Source organism: Hirundo rustica, chromosome Z, assembly GCF_015227805.2.
Source record: "Hirundo rustica isolate bHirRus1 chromosome Z, bHirRus1.pri.v3, whole genome shotgun sequence".
Lineage (NCBI taxonomy): Eukaryota > Metazoa > Chordata > Aves > Passeriformes > Hirundinidae > Hirundo > Hirundo rustica.
Window position 1 is genome coordinate 62,784,072 of NC_053488.1, and position 18,234 is coordinate 62,802,305.

The 18,234-nt window shown below is 37.2% G+C and overlaps 1 protein-coding gene across 7 annotated transcripts in view; it reads right to left on the bottom strand.

Annotated features, from left to right (window-relative positions):
- TNFAIP8 (TNF alpha induced protein 8) overlaps positions 1-18,234 on the bottom strand; it is a 55,943-nt gene continuing 37,709 nt past the window's right edge. For 6 of the 7 annotated variants that reach the window (XM_040091253.2, XM_040091254.2, XM_040091252.2 and 3 more), the window contains one exon: positions 1-1,881. In XM_040091253.2, coding sequence (XP_039947187.1) covers positions 1,316-1,881 — 566 coding nt within the window. In that variant the 3' untranslated portion in view covers positions 1-1,315. Of the gene's footprint in view, positions 1,882-8,531; positions 8,671-18,234 lie in introns of all 7 variants that reach the window. The other variant, XM_040091256.2, reaches the window with a different exon arrangement.

Sequence of the window (18,234 nt, forward strand, 5' to 3'; positions counted from 1 at the left end):
TTTGGAGTGCAAATATTCTTTGGTTTACTCATTAAAACAAAAGGACACAGCAAACAGCAAAAAACACTGGCAATTAAATAAACAGCAAATTCTTTATATGCCTCCTAACAAAAAGTCTTTGGCTGCTTGAAATGTATTAACTTCATGCATTTAAGTACATTACAGTGTCTAGAAAGTCACATTTTTTATCCCCAATGTCAAGGCAGAGAGAAGATGAGGAAAAAAAAAAAAAAGATAAAAGGTACAAAGTAAGACAAGAAGAAAAAAAAAATACTTTAAATTCCATTTTTCCATTAGTTAAATAGTATATAACACAATGATAGCACTAATTTCTGTTTCTACTTTCAATGTACAGAAAGCAAATTGGCTTGTAATCTATCAATTTTGGTGAATTCACATCATCATACACATCAGGCTAGTATATCAAATATACTGACTCACATCTTTTTGAAAACAATTGTGACCCTTCCAACCCAAATGATTGATTCTATGATTCTACCAGCAGAATTTTAAATATCTTAAGGAATTGCACAGAGAAGTCACTGTGTTTTATCTTATCATAGGCAGAGTTATAATTCTGTACCACAAGCAGTTTCTTGGGAATGCTCTTCCCCAGTTCAGCTATTTTCCTGTAGCTTATTCCTTAAATAATCCCCTTGTAGTCAAATCCCCATGCACCTGTGCAGGTCTATAAGGATCTCTACTTGGGAGATCCTGCCTTGCAGACAGGACGTTTTCACCACTGAGCTGGAGATGCACAAGCCTGCTGTTAAGACTCTGTGTGACAGCATCACTGATTTTATTTAAAACCCAATGCTTCATAATGGCAACACTAGGAAGCTGTTATCTGTGCAGAGAGCAAAAAGACTGTAACTGAATCAAATATGTCTATTTTACAAGTAAATGAAGGAAATTTCAGAGTGTACCATCACCATGATAGTCTGTTACCAACATTACTGGATTCTGACAGTTTAGAATTAATTCTGTAAATCTATGAAAGATGTGACAGCATATTGTTTTGGTTTGTATATTTATCTTGCAAGACTCTTGCTCTACTTAAACCATTCTGTTTGATTGTCTTTATCAAGCTGTTTCCATAGGCAAAGCACAGTAGAAAAAGTCATGTGCAGTTTTTCTTCCAGATGGACTGTGAATAGCAACAAATAGCGCATAGTAAGAAATCAATTAATAAAGATATTTAGGAAAGATTTGTCATAATGCAAAAAAACCTCCTTGCATGCTCCCTTATTCCTTCATAAATCAACAGTGTTCCATCTACAAATAACTCATAGGCAGTCACCTCTAATACAAGTACTTATATGTTCCCCTCATCTAGCATTTTGTTGACACCATCACAAAGTTTCTGCAAATGGATTTTATAAGGTCCAAAGGGATTGTACAAGGCAGCCAAAAATTCACAATCAGAGAAGTGATCAAACACGTTGTTGACACGTCCGTGTGACTTCGCAGTTAGGTGACGCTGAATGACTTCATGAAGCAGCTCTCTACATTCATTTAACAATTTGGACAAAAAGTTCCTGTCAAAGGTATAATCCACCTGATGGAAACTGACCACAGTCTTAGCCAGCTGATGAACTTTCTTCTTGAATTTCTCCATCAGTGCTATTTCATCCTTATTAAACTGGTTGTTTCTGTAGAGAATTGCCAATTTGAGGACTATTTTAATGAGGTTTTTTATGATCTTCTCTGCTTCTTTTTTATTTTGTGTATATTCCTTTGTTACTCTGTAAAGCTCATCTAAAACATCGCTGCTTGTATCATCAATCAAGGTAGTTGCTATTGATTTGGATACCATTTTTCCAAGGATCTTCTTCTGGGCCTGAATGGCCAGACTTTTGGAGTTGAAGACATCTGTGGCCACTAGGGGAAGAAAAAAGTGTGCAGTCAGTACTTCCAAACAGACAGTCTCTGGACAGCAAGGTAAGGAATATTTCTGTATTTATGCATTCATGACAGTCTTACTCAGTGTCACAAAAACAATGCAACATAGTTGCAGAAAAAAAAAACCCTTTTAAAAATCCTAAAAATTCTCTTCTCTTTAGGTTTACATTCTTTCAGACTATTTTACTTTTGAGAAAATACCAACCGAAATTGCTCAGAAATGGTTTAGAAGGTCTTCCTATATATGGATATATATTGGAATTTCAAATTGAGGCAATAAAACTTCCCCATTTGATCAGATGAATCACAAATCTAATCTGATTCTCACATTCATAGTGAAATCTGAATTCCCAATGTCATGACAAATAACCACTGCTACTCAAAGATAATAATTCAGTGAAGAACCATTACAAAGCCTTTTCTTGCTTAGCATCTTACATGATCAGTGAATGCAGACACCACACTTTTTTTTTTAGATATCTATTTTATACATATCTATAGACATCCATGAAGAAATATAAAAGAAAGACAAAAATCCATGGTCAGCAAACAACACAGATTCTCTGGATGGAATCTGAAGACACTAGTTTTCAGAAGAAAAGCAAGTACAGATTAACATTTCTATGACCTATACTTTATACAGTAAAAGAAAGACATTTACTTTCTAGGGATTGTCATAACAATTGTGAGCATAACCTTTTAAAAATATCTTCCTGTGACCGATGAAGTAGATCCCAAACCACATTTCCACCTCTAGAACAATGTTTGATTGCACTAATACACCCAATGACTGGTTTGTACTTTGTTCAGACACTTAAAAGACCCCAAACAGTCCTTCAGAAACTTGACTTGTGAAATGTTATCATTTGCTGTTCTGTTGTCAGCAACAGTTTTTTAAAGCACATTCCTTTGGCCACACTCTCTCCATTAAGACACATGTGAGCTGGTGTTTTCGAGTAGAATTGTCTGGGAAATGGTTGCCTTTGTGCTGCAGCTCTCCGGGAGTCTCAGAGAGATGAAGAAAGACTACGTCTGTTTACATTTACTATACATATGAAAGGTTTGCTTAGCAAACACAGGGACTGGAAATATTTTCTTTTTTTTTTCTCGTTTTTTAGATTTTCTTTTAATGAAAACATCAGCTCTGCAGATGTCAGACAGTAAGTCCCTGAATTTGGAAAAGGTTTCCTCTTAACTGCTGGTATGTGGGCAGGTGGGTGTGTTCAGATGAAGGGTGCCGCAAGAGTTCCAGCAAATAGAAGAAACTTGTCCTTCAGGACATGAAACACATGTATTTTTAATTCAAGAGTATCTTTAAGAAACTTCATAACAAGCTCCCTTTTTTAATCATCCCATAAACCTGCAAGCAAGTTTGTTTGTTAAAACTTCCAGTGCATATCAGTATTTTGTTTTGAAGCACGAAGTGTCTGAGCACATTTTTAAAACTCTTTACTACAAGAGCACACTCAAAAACCAAAGAACCCCTTGTTAACTATCTTGGGCAAAGCACTCAAGATCACAAGACAGACACACTTCTCAACCACGAAGATACAGGAAGACATAAAAGATGCTGAGCAGTCATTTTGAACTGAAAATATCTGATTTGCTTTCTGTGCTTTTAAAGCTAACACTGCAATAGTTACTATTAAAGTAAATAATCCAAGTTTTCCAAAGGGTGATCAAATACTAGAACTCAACAGCCAATGCTTTACAAAGATCTACCAATTAATGATAACTTTCTTTCCCTTCCCTTCCAGGAATATCAAATGTTATTTAATAACTTTATTACTTAAAGTCTTCTTATTAATGCTCATGATGTCTTCTTTCTGACACTCCACACAGATACAGATGTTCCAACTAATGGCAAATTACTGTTTCAATGTTATCTTCCAAAAATTTGCAGAGAAAAACTTAAATGATGCAATATATCTGTATTTTTAAGCATTCTTTCCCAGGATGCTGTAGGCATTCTTATAAAATAATATCACAATGAAAGCTCCACTTTAATTCCAGCCTGAACAATTCTAAATCCACATAACCTGTCTCCAGAAAGTCAGGCAAATACCCAGGTATAATTCTAATACCATAACCTGCAATATTTCAATTACAAGAAACTGAAAACATGACAATATGCTAAATATTTTACAGTTTTTCAACCAAAAAAACCCTCTTATATTACATAATTTTACACCTTACAAAGTACAGCTCAACCTTTGCTAACCAAAACAGAAATTGCTCCACTCCAAAAGCTGCTAAACTCTTAATGGTATTTTTCCAATATCTATCCAAGTTTTGGGGCTGTCTGGCATGGCCTACTTTCTATCTACTTAGCTATAAGTACACCAGAAGTTAGCAGCACCTGTGCTGCTACAAGGGTTCTAATTTAATTGTTAAATATGTAATTTCATACTTCAGTATTTCAGCCAATCCAAAAAAGGAACTTGCTAAGTCTTTGTAGTTTATAAACAGAAGTTTTCCTCCTCTACCAATGGCAGAAAGACTTAGAATGTATTTCACAGCTTGAATAAAACTCAGTTTAAGCAGTAAGATCAGAATGAACACACATACTTCCTTAAGTAGCAGTAAAACTATTACTTACTTGCTCATCTAATGTAGTGGCAGTTTTTATTGCTGACAGCAGAAAGAGAAGCAAAATACCCAAGGTGAAGATTGGCCTGCTGCGTATTTATTCTGGTAAATCAAACACACACTTTAACGTGCGTTTTGAAACATTGTCAGAAGCTATCACAGAGCAAATATGGAGTTTTCCTCCTCGCTGTAAGGGCAGCTCTTCTCAGCTACCTTTTTCTCCTGCCTGCAGTGCTTCATTTTGCTCTGGCACCTCAAAATGCAAAAATACATCGCAGTGGTTTCACTTCCTCCAAGAGAGAGCTGAAAGGAAATTACAGCGCTGAGCAAGCAGTGCAACACTGAGGTCTGTTCCTGCCAACTGGAAATATTCACAGATAGGGAGGGAGAAGAAAGATCCTGTAACTCTAGAGGACACGTGGCCTGTCAAGAAGAGGTTAAAACATTAACCTGGTATCTGCAAGTGGAGATGCTCAGTGTATCAGAGGTGCCCTACTCACAGGTCGAGCTGGGGGGGCAGCACTCCCAACTGAGGGCTGCCGGGCACCCCGTTTCAAACTTCTGACTGCAATTTCAGATACCAGCACCCGAAAATGCACCTTTTTAGACCTACTTAGGGAAGACTGTATGTAGCCACCTTTTGAAAGTGATTACAGTGGCTGGCCTGGATGTCTGACCACACCTTTTGTGTTGACAGGTTACATCCTTGCACTTTAAACTGAAATAGTATCAATTTCTCTGGTGACCCACAGGTAATCCCACTAAATTTAAGCATCTCACAGTTGGTTTACCTCATGACTGCTCTTTATAGCTCCAATTTCTTTCCTCTGCAGTTTTACACTTTTTCAAAAGGTCATAATCAAAAAATACCCCATTGAGATAAATGGGATGTAATTTTCTGCACAAACTACACAAATAAGCATGATTATGTATAGTAAAGCCATGCCTCCACAGAGGAAAGTAGTCCAAGAGGAAAGGCTCTCAGAGGAAATCCTGCTTCCATTACTTTGACATTCACAGGATCAGTCTTGGGAATAACGCAGACATCTGCAAAATCTCCTAATTTATTATTTAAATGATGAAACAGGGCGCTGGAGACAGCCTCCTGTGAAAGCAGTGAACTTATTAATTATGAAACCTTTTGATTTTCACAGCCAAGCACACAGTGTATGTCTTTAACATGGTATTTTGTGTATTAAAATTAATAAATACTGGACATGTAGAATGCTGGATGTGTTTTTCCCAAAATATTTTACCATACAGAGGTTTTCTTTGTGGTGGAAGTGTAAATTTTCAGTGCAAATTTATAATTGTGGTTACTAGATTCTCAGGAGACTGCTACAGAAGTACAAAAAGGCTCATAGTTAAAGCTGCAATGCTGACTTTTCCCTCACATGGAAGCTAGCACACCTCCCTCTGTACTTTGGCAAATTATTGTTACCACATACCCTATGTCTCAACTTTATTTAAATTAAAAACAAACAAACAACAACAACACACACACCCCCAAATGTAGTGTTTGGAACAAAAACCAACTTTATTCCCATAAGACAACAGTCTGCAGTAGATTCAGCATCACTTGCAGCTGAGTGTATGCAATCTCATGTACATTGACAATGAATACTTGAGTCACAGAGTATTTTTAAACATCTCATAACGAAGGAGCAGGAAAAAAAAAGCATCCAGCAAAAAATTACAGTGAACCATCATAAATTCCGTGGTCAAGTCAAGAGCTGAGTTTTCTGAGACTCACTGTCTTGATAGAACAGTCCCAAAGGAAGAAAAAAAATGACTGTGAAGCACTGCTCACTGAGACCCAGTTCTCATTTTAGTGACTGCCACATCATGTGCTGCATGAGTAAGGCCCAAAAATGATGAGGGTTTTTGGGAAGAAAAACATCGACATAGGCTTAAGAGGAAAGAGACAGCACTGACTGAGGGCTTCAGATAGAATTGAAAAGACTATATAACACAGCACTGAGAAGTGTGGTTATGGACTTCCTGCCGGGAACCCTGTGTGGATGTGTGTGTTTGCCTCTCTACAGACTCTGTGTGAGAACTACAGCTAAAAGCCTGCACATGCCGTACAAATTGCATGTTCAGTCAGACTCCTGCAGTGAAAGAGCACCATTTCCCTGGAGGGAGGCAATTTGAAATCAAGTGGAATTAGCGTTATGCTCTCTGAGAGTATGTGACCATGAGTCATGCACCTCCAAAATCATGAGATTGCCTAGAGATGAAGGGATAAAAGAATTACTGAATTTTTAATCTTTTTTTGCCTTCTGCTTTCTGGGTCTTCACAGGTCTACCCTTGTTTTCAGGAATGATACATGCCAGAAATGTAAAAAAAACCCAAAAAAACAACATACTGAAGCATACCAATATATGAATTAATGTATAAATACATGACTTCAGTAAGGTTAAGCTCCAATGGTGATAAACCTACAAGAGTTAATATCAGTGAACAAACAAGACCTGAAGTAGAAAATAGGCAGAAATAGTTATAATTCTGTAACCAGGACCGTAACAGTTTTCACAATATACTTATTACATGAAAATATGATTATAAAACATGAGTGGTAGGATACAGAGTATGAATTCTTCAGATATGAACAAGGTAAGCTGATTTTTCTAGCTGCCAAATGATATATATAGCTTCTTCTTAATAACCATTTGAGTGAGTCACAGTTTAAAAAAGTGGTTTTTAATGCTGTTTTCTTTTTTCTATTTTAAGAGGAATCACTGTTTTGATTATCTCAGTGCTTCAAAGTTTCCTGGGTGAAAGGTATGCTAAAATCCTTAGAATCCTTCCCAAAATTCTTCCAGAATTCCTTCCCAAAATACAGCAGTTCCCAAATGGCCACTTCAGCATATTGGTCAGTCTAACATTCACAAGCATTTGTTCATTTACTGGCTTTTCAAAAGCCAGTGAAAACTGAGGCTTGTACCAAGACATGCAACACCAGAAGCACTCTGAGAGCTTTCACTCTTCAACCTCAGACAGTAGGACTACAACTTCACAGCTGGCTGAGGGCAGGAGTGGGAAGAGAGAGACCAGGGCAGCCACAGTTTATTGATAGAAGGACGTCAGCAGGGCACACAGGTTGGGCAAGCACAATCAGGCAGTGGAAAACCCAGAGAGCAAATGGCTAAGTGCAGAAGGAGGAATGAAAAAACCACAACTCTCAGACAAGGGTCCTGTACAGTACTTGCTTCTTTCACATGCACCTCTGGTTTTTTAATTCATGTACTCAAGGTCCTTATTGGAAGATCAAATATTTCACTTGGCACCTTGTGTTTAAAAAAAGGGATTTATATATGAATACCAATTTTAACTAGAAAACAGTTTAAATTAAAACTTTAAATGCATACAAAGCATTCTTTCATGACTAGCATTTGCCTACAGTTCTCCAAACAGGTAAAGTAAATTGTACTAAATTCTGTCTTGCCATAATTGTTACCAACTGAGCATACGATGAGAATGTTAATTATTCAAGCAATGTATATTAGTACTAGCATTCACACTGGAAGATCTTCAAAAGGAAAAACACCTCATCTGAAGCCAAGCCTTATGCATGGCAAATATTGCAGGAGCAGTCTTACTGGATTTGGAAGTCAGCTGTGAGGCTGCAAGTCACTCTGGTGCAACAGTTAATCAACCAATTTCAGAAAAAAAAGGCTAATGAAGTATTTTTGAAAATACAGAGTATGTCTGATGAGCATACTCATACTGAAAATAAGCATATATTCATCTGCAGAAGCATAGGAAAAATTTAAAAAGCCAGCAAACAGCATCTTTTCACTCAATAAAATGCTCAGTTAGTCATTGCCAATATGTTTGCAAAACACATGTGATACTGTTATATGTTTCTGGATTTTGCTATTTAATTCTAACATTAGTGTATTAAAATGTCCAAAATTTTATGAACCTCAAGATGATCCACATTCTAGCTGCAAAAACAAAACCAAACCATTAAAAAAACCTAGAAAACAAAATACTTTTTTGGTCAAGAGGTGAAAAGAATTGCCAAAAAATGTACCTGAAGGTTAAGGCTGGGTATAGTAGCAAGGAATGATGCTATTTCCAATAAGAGTGGTGCAGCATTTTGCAGTCCCATGGGAGCAGTCAGTGCCAACAAGTTATTCTGGTTTTACATGCTTGTGCTTCCCACAGCCAGCCTGTGCATCACATGATACAGATATTGTAGCTGATCTAGAAATTTTAAAAAGCCTCCTAAAAGCTATTTTCCCCAAAACCTCTGCACGTATATTAAGAACAGTGTAGCTTTAAAAAGAAGAAGAAAAAAAAATCAGATTAACTTCTGATGACTGCTCTCAGAATATTTCAGAATACACTGGATATTAAACTGAGAAAATGACAGTCACACAGAGCAGTGTCATGAACTTAATTTAGCATTTCAGTCCTCTGCCACCATTTGTTATCCTTGTTGGAATGTAACAACTGTTACAGTGCAGTGCTGCTAAATACGCAGTCTGCGTATTTCAGCTGTTGGCTTTTCCAGGGCTGTATCAGGTTCCTCTGTATCTACCAGGTGTCCATGCACAGTGAACAGTAATACTGACAAATCTTTTCACAGGAAATAAAGTGTATCTTATGTCATTCCTTCCAATCAATCAAATGCAATGCAGGTACTCTATATTTTGTCCAGCCTAAGAAACACATACCAAACTTCAGCAAAGCAACAGTGCCAAGCTCCCTAAGCCAAGTGGCACCCATAATTTGAAATTTAAAAAAGTCGTACCTAATTGCTCTTACAACTGTCCTGGCAGAAAGAATGTTTCCTCACAAAAAATAAACCCCAAAACACCTAGCTGTAGGCACAGGAACTGCGTACATATAAAAAAAAAAATAGTTCCTGGCCTAAACACAGAAAGAAAACTCAACAGGCCAGCAGCCCTGGAGAACTTGGAATCCATTGGAGAAAATTAATTCTGACATGAGGGCAAGGGTAGAATTTAAGACTAACATATATGTTGCAAAAATACAATGAACTGGAAGGTCCAGATGAGATGCCAATCTGGCATAAGAGGGAACTCAATCACAAGGCAAATGTCACAACCTGGCTGTCAAAATGCAAAGGGCATGTATTTGAATCACATATAAAGAAAGTCAAAGCAGAGGCTTCAGAGAATTCAACTGACACAGAAGTTTGTAAAGGATCTTACAGTGTCTTTGAAACTAGTTAAAAATGTTTTTCCTGTATTTCTAGTTCTGGTTCTCTGTTCTCCCTGTCGATCTGTAGCTACACTGTCTGTTTCTTACAGAGAGGATGGGAGTCCCTTGTTATCTCTCTTTCATTTTAATGTTTAAATTAGACTGGATTGCTACCATTCACTTTATGTGTATGTGTGTGTAAATAGACAGATATAGATCTACAGATATATAGAGATATCGATCTATCTCTCTCTATATAAAATTAACTTCTGAGGCACCGAAGACTGCCACAGCTACAGGCCAGCTACATAAAATCTAGCAGTGTTTCACAGGGCTCTCAGTTGTCAGATAGCTGGTTGGTATACTCATTTCCAGTATCAACACTGAAATGTAGATTATAAAACACAAGAAGATATACCATCTAAGAATTTAACTTTTCAGATATCGGCTGTTCTTTAGGCCTAATACACTAGTGGCACCCTTCATCTCTTTTTCAGTTTTTGATTTTTTACTATAAATTTTCCTGTTTTGTAGCACAAAGGATAAATTTTATGGCATTCAATGCATGGCTGTACAGAGAACATGTGCTTTGTCTACCTTCCATACCGATCATTCATGGTAGCTTCCATGATTATAGAAGATTATACTTGGTGGCTGAAATGGTCATTTTCTCTGCATACCTAACTTTGTTTACTTTCCTCTTCCACAACGAGCAAAATAAACCAACCTCTGAATTTTAAGTTCTTTTCCCATTATTTAGTAGCTACAGCCTGCTTCCTCTGAATGCATACTACAACTACCACAACCTATATCCAAACATCGAGAATCAAGAGGCTGAGTCTTTTCTTCACTTCTCTACTCCCTCATTGTCAGATCAAGACAGACTCTCCAATACCCAAGCACATAGTTATCTTTCATAGGTTTGCTTTGACTTCTCTTTGTTTCCTCTAGTGCCACTGACACCTACCTTTAAAATATTTGACTTAACACCACCAAAACTCTCAAATATGAATTAAGACTGTCAAAACACCAGTCCATCTCCCCAGTTATCTTAAAAGTTTGGGTTTGCTTTCTCTAATGCCATTAAGTTCTAGTGGAATATAAAACATAAGAGAAAAATTACATCTTCAATATTGTAAGCAACTTTATCTTCTGTAAAATTGAATCTTTGGTTAAACATTATGGCTGACACTGTCATTCTCTTTTACATCAGGACACAGTATTATTTGGATACAGAACTTTGTTATCTATCAAAGCAGTAGTAATCCTAATTATTTTTAAAGGTTGCAAGTATATTTACTGACTAAAAACTGGAGAGCCTCCAGAGGTCCCTTTTCAGCCTCAACTCTTCTGTGATTTGTAAAACCAGCACTTTGTAATTCTCTTCCTGAGGCAAAGCATATGAGACTGGACTGCACTGTTTTTAGAGGTGTTGACTGCTGCAGAATCTGACCATTTAGCTTCTTTACTTTGAACTGGCATCAATTGACATTTTCAACTAAGTGATGGACAGCACTGATCAGCTATGAAAGGACATACAATAGCAGGAAAGGTTGTTGTACCTTGAGATTTCCAAGATTATTACCCATAGTAAGAATGAGGGAATGCAAATTTGAACCTGGAGAAGGAAACCACTCAAGTGGTAAACAGAAACACCATCAACCTAAATTTCAAATGTTTGCACTGAAATAAGAATATCAATACTTTCTCTTTTCCTCACCACACTGCTGTCCTCTACTCCCCAACAGCATGGCATCAGGTAATAAGCCACAACCAAGGGATCAACATTTAACTACCAGTTACTGATTTTGATACCAACTGCTTGCTGCCAAAGAAGGTGAGTTTAAACATACATCCAGGATGCAACGTCTTGCATCACAGAATTTAAATCTCTAATTTCCAGCATTGAGGACAAGGCTGTGAGCTTCACGAGGTCATCTTACCATAAGACACCAGTCAAACTTTATTCTTACCCCTTCCTGAAGTATCCATAACTTCTGTTCATAGATGCTCAAATTTTTGATTCATGGTTTCAAGTTCCTAAAATAAAGTCTCCATCACTATTTCTCAGTGAATGTTTTTAAAATGGATGTTTTTAAGTGAACAGAAACATCCATTAATTTGCTTATTTGCAACAGCTCTGGGAATCAGTAGCTGAAATATTTGCCAGCGTCATCTGCTCACTTCTGTTAATATTAAAGCAAAATTTTATTCTTTCTAGAAATAAAATTATCTTTGTAGTATAGTTTTGCAAAGCAAAAGCAAAACCATTCTTCATTAAAGCCTCAGATTTTAAAACAATGGAGTTTCTGCATTTTTCAAATTTTCTCCACATCTCTTTGAAGTTAATTAAGTGTATGCTTGTCTGTGCATGCACTAAGTCAGTTCTTTATTAATTCTTGTATGAATGTAAATATTTTGGGGTAGATACTTGAGAGTATCACATTCCTAGAGATCCACTGCAATCACAGGGCAGCTAGCAATGCCTTAGAGAAACTTGCAATTTTGCAATTATTGGCCTTTATAGGTACATACAATCATCTCAGAATATGTCCCTGGAATTTCAGGTTTTAAACCTTCCAAGGATAAATGCTCTCAAATAAATGAGGTGCTTATTCCCACTTTACTGATATTTATTCATACTACTGTGAACTGCCAGCAGGAACAGGACTGTCTGCAGACACTCTGACACTTGTATATTATCTGTCAAACTGAAATGTAGGTTTTCCCTACTGCTATGCAAAACAGACTATCTGATCTTTCACTACTAATCAGCGTAGTTACAAATACTAATACTAAATTCTGCAAAAGGTAGGGAAAATTAAATTAGTTTATACAGTGTGTATCCTATCCTCCATATTGCTTCTGCTGAAACAATTCTGTAGGGAAGACTTTGAATCCTAAGTTCCCCACACTGAATCCAACAGCCACCCAGAGATGTGAGCTCTCTACTTCTCACTGCCTGCCAGTCAAGCCCTAGAAATGAACCACACACCAGAACTGGGGCAGGGAATTAACTGATGAAACTGAGTCAAATCACAACCCAACCCAGGCAGGGAATCTTAGCAATAACTGCAAAATTTGTGAGAAACATTGCAAAGTTATGAACGTAGCATGATTATCTCAAAGAACAGGTCTCTCAGTTTGTCTCCCTCTCCCTCAAAGTAAGACTGTCTCCAAATGACAACAGGTTTAAGGGTTGTGCTTTTTGCACAGACACTATGGTTAAAACAACCGAGTTTTTGGCAGTTGCATTTTATTGCTAATCCCACTGAGTATCCTGTTCTGTAGTCACGACAAAGGTGCGTCGACAAAACAGGAAGTGTACACCTACCATTAAAAACCAAAAGCAACTCGTCAAATATAATTATGCTAACTAAGAAAATGTGAACATCTGTAACTTTCAGATTTCCCACCATAAAAAAACACCTTGGTGACAATATGTATAAGGCTGTTGTTCACATTAGTGCTACTCATTAATGCAGAACAGCCAGTTTAAGCACTCAAATTTCTTACAAACTCATAAACAGCAATTGCTATTAATAACAGTACTACTGCTGGATACTACTGCAACTATGAAGTATCTAACCAATAGGCAAACATGAAAAAAGTGTTTAAACTTGGAAAAAAAAATTGATTTAAAGGTACTATGAAATAAACTAATTTAGCCTACCTCTACTGAGTATGGAAAAAAGAAAACCAGAAATTGTTTCATGAAATAACATAACAATCTTTAATACCTCTTATGAAATGTTCTTCTCTTACTACATTTCGTAATCTAATTGTAGCAAAAATCATTCTAGAAGTTTGAAATAACACTGGTAATAGTTTTCATTTGCTTTATTTATTATTAGGGGGACTCTAAATGACTGAGTGGAGAGGAGATGCATTTTGCTTCTCAAAAAGCAGCATTTAAGAACCCTTCTGAATAGTAATATTTAATGGAATGCAGTTACCAAATAATAAATCGATACTGATAAAAGAAATTATGTGTCTTTTTGGATAAAAACTGCAAATTACAATTAGTGTTAGAGCATTACATTTTCCTTAACCTACTCCTGCCTAATGTATAAGGAAACCCTCTATTCTTAGAAGCAATTAATTTAGCCTGATACTACACTTGGAAGGCGTACTGGTAAAGAATACAGCTTTACCAAATGCATGTGCAAGGTCCTTCCCTCACCCAGATACTTCTTTTGATTTTGCAGAGATTTGTTGACTTTTGCTCCTTAAGCTCTGTCTCATTTGTGGCAGTCCATTGTTTGTGAAGACCCCAAGGACAACAACCCAAAGGTGTAAGTACTATAATACAGCAAATGCTATCATCAACCAATAAATGAAAGGAAGACTGGGAAACTAAGCCCCCAGTACAACAAATGATTTTTGGAAGATGAAGAAGTATTTGTAGAACTCGAAACCATAAGTACTTTCCTCCCTCATGTGGAATGCTGTGAACAGTACTGGGCTCCCCAATATCTCCCCAACAAAGGAGATGACAAGCAGGAGCTGACCTGAAGCAGGTCCTACAGGCTGTCACCAGCATGGTTAGGGAGCACCTGATACCAAAGATGTTTTGAGAGTGCTAGGATTGATGAAAATAACAGTAGTCCTTACCAACATGTGTAATTTGTTATGGAATAGTTACAGCGTAGACAGAGCCAGACTGCTTTTGAGGATGCACAGCAAAAGAGAAGAGGGCAAGAGGCACAAACAGCATCAAGGGGAAGTCTCATTTGGAATGACCACCTTCATGGCAAGTGGGGCCAAAGAAGAACCAGTGGTGGTTCCTAGAGAAGTGGTGGCACCACCACTCTGAAAGACACTATCAGTGAAACTGGAAAAAGCCTGAGCAACCTCACCTAACTTTGAATTTGGATCCAACTTTAAAGCTGGCTCTGCCTTCAGTGGAAGGGTTTGCCCAGTGACCTCTAGAAATTCCCTAGAGCCTCAGTTAATCTATGATTCTCTCTATCAACCAGATAGCTCAAGAAACTGTATCTTATTTGAAACCAAGCATGTGAACCTTGCAGTTCATTTTGGATTAAAAGATTTGATTACATAAGTGTAATTATATTAATGGAATTTTCTCAAAGCAATCTAGCATTCAACCCTACAATCACAGCTAAATGATTAACCTGTTAAGTTTCAGTGATTCTCCAAAGCAATCTATCAGCTACAGCCCATGTTTATCCCCTGCCCTGTGCTCAAATTACCACCTAGCTTCCTCATCTGATCCAGCTGCACAGATTAATAAATACATGAGGTACAAAATGTCCTGCAGAAAACTACTGCATATGGACTTCCAAATGTGTTATACAACAAAAACCCACCAGTTCAACGAATTAAATTCTGAGGCTGTAGGAAATGCAGAGTGGCCATCTGATCCACTCACAAACAGCTTATCTCAAAGATGACCCTGATGTGGCCAGGAAAATAAAAGCAACCATTCTTTCAGTTTTAAAGGGGAGAGGTGCAGAGATTCTTACAGATTCATATGGCTTAACAGCCTGAAGTCAGTGCTCTTACTGATGGATTCAAGGGTCGACATCACAATGAAGGCACAGCAGCTGTGCTAGAAACCATGGCACATGAACTTCTGTCCTCACAGCCCTTTATTTCCTGCATCTTGCTTCATTAAAAGTACTGTTGCCCCCGCCCCCCCCAAAAAAAAAAAATCTATCTATCTATATATCTAGCAGTTCCAACATGCCTGTGTATTGTACTTTCTGCCCCAAAATCTCCCATTGCTTCTTCTTCATTAAGGCTTTAGCTTCTTGGTTTTCCTTTTGCCCTGCTATTTGAACCTCTGGCTATGCTTTATGCTTTCTTCATGCATATGTGATACGGTTTTATAGCACCTGATCAGTAATAATTCTACCTAAACTCTCACAAGCTTATTTTATTTTTTTCCTTCTTTCCTGTACTAAAGGGATACTTTTCTCCTATCACCCTGCCCTATTAGTATTCTAATTAACTATAGAAGAGATTGCACAAAACGCCAAAGTGTCAAATATTGCTGTGATTTACAGAGCTGGGTACATGATACGTATAGCCAGAAATCTTTTCATTCTCTTCATCAGCAGTAAGAAAGTTATCTGTGAGATTAAAAAAAAAAGTTCTCAAATTGAGTAATCAAGATCTCTAACACATCCACTGGGGCCAGATGATTCTTCCTGCTTCTGAACTGAACTCCCCAAACTACTACAAAAAAAGGCCCCTGTTTCATTGGTTTTATGAAGATTATTCTTTTGACAAGGGAGGGTAACTGAAGAGCAGGTGAAACAAAGGAAGCCCACAATTTTTAGTCTTTGGGGTGAGAACAGAAGGTGAGTCAAATCTGTGGGGTTAAGTACTAATTCCATGCTCTACTTCTACAGTTTGGATTTCTCCATTCACCGTCATAAAATTAAAAAAGGTTCTAACAAATGCTAGTTTTGGAGTTAGTGGGATGCAGAATGATACAGAGTCCCACTGATGTTGTAGATGGACTAAGTGGACTGTAGGAGCACAAGGAGCAGTTGATTTGTTGACTAACTGAACAAATTCTAGCTTGGAAAACTTTCACATATGAGAGGTGACTGCAAAATGTGAAAGCAAATCCAGGACTACTTACAGGAGGGAGTACTAACTTCTTGAAACAGTGACTGCTCTATGATTTTAAAATCCCTGTGTTGTTCTGAGCTCTAAAAGGAACAAAACAGGTGAGCTCATTCTTCAGTAATCTCATTTGGATTAAAAAAATGCTAATCATGTCTAAAAAAACTCCAAGCACTTGTAGGAATGCAGTGATCTCTCTCTCTCTCTCAAAATGTGGTGTTCAAAACTAAATATGAAAAAATTGCAATGCAGGCTCTCACTTGTGTCCAAGTTTGTAGCACAATATCCATTGTTTTACAGGTTATGTATTACATTCACTCTGATATCTGTTATTATTCTACTTTTCCTTTGAGATATTAGACTTCTCCCATTATTTTTTTAAAATATACTGCATAAAACCTGTAGAAGGAAGATGGAGTTCTCCAGAGATTTACATAAATTACTGTTTCCCTCTATCAAAGAAATTCATTCACATCACAATAATTTTGATTTGTATTGCCATGTATTTTAAAAGGTGCACAGTTTTAACACAACAGCACTAATAACATTCCCTACAGATCTCAAGAAGGAATTCAGTCAAATCAAAACCTGAAACCATTTGGTACCTTCTCTGGTAGGTGACATGCCACTACTCAACACCAGAACAAAACTATGCCATGCAGTTAAATGCTATAGTCTTCTTACAGACTTTAACACACAATTTGTTTCATCTGGGGCAAAAGCAATGAAAAGAAGAAGATGTGACAGGGTTATTTATATCATGACAGTTGTTGGAATCTGTAAATGCAACACAGATTGATGCCATACAGACACATGCACATATTTACCACAGCATTGTGGGAGACAGACGAATACAAAGATTGTTCTGAAGTTACTGAGCAGTGTGTCAGGATGAAAAAAACCTGTTTCATGTTACCATTCTAATACGGACCACGAAGACATCAAAGGCAGAAGCTGAAAACCCCACATACACTGCTGCATATCCTATATCCAGCAATTACTATAATATATAGCGATGTAATGCCTGTCTTCTAGCAATGTCTTTTTATTCTCTGTTCCTGTTAAAAAATTAGATTTTACTTGACGTCAATTGCTCTATCTTTATTTGATTAATTACAAAAAAGAAAATCTTTAGGAGCTTATCATTCAAAATTGACCTTGATTTTGGGTTTCACTGTAACAGTGGTTATTTTTAAAAACAATCCATACTAAATCTACTTTTTATAGCCATCCCAATGTTCTCCAACTACTGCAATTCCTTTGTATAAAGTAGCTGAAAGTCAAGTATTGCTCACTTCAGCATCAGATCATTGGCAGACCATATACAATGTTTAATATTATTACTGTACCCTCAACTTTCCTCTGCACTGAGTCTGATCCTCCAACACATGGTCTGCGAGTCACACCTGGAAGCTGCAACTGAACTTCAGAGCTCCTCACAAACCCCTTTATTAGCTCCTGGCCATTTGAGTACCTCTGCATTAAGGAAAATTGAAAAATCTGCCTGCTTACAAACATCATTAAACCAACATTTTTCATGTAGCCTTGTCCTCCTTTGATTTTTTACCTTGTAGCAGATTAACCCTTTATTGTAGCAGATTTACCACTACACCAAGCTTTGGCCTTGAAATGTACAGAATCTGGTAAAACACCTATTCTATAACTGTCCAAGTGTACCCTCTACTCCTTCCACAGTCACAGGCCTTCACCTCCTAATTCCCTGGGTGGACCCTATAGTTTGTGGGTAAATCAGAATTTCGTTTTTAGAGTGACATTTAGTCTTGCACCTAAAGGAAAAATCAACAACCTCCCCTTTGGTAAACCACTTAAAAATATATATATATCCTCAGTGTCAAAGGACTGCGCCACAAATTCAGTTTGAATTTGTGAAGCATTCATTTTCTTTATGCAAAAAACATAGCTTCTTCATGAAACAGAAAGCTGAAACTTGTTAATTGAAAGACTGACTA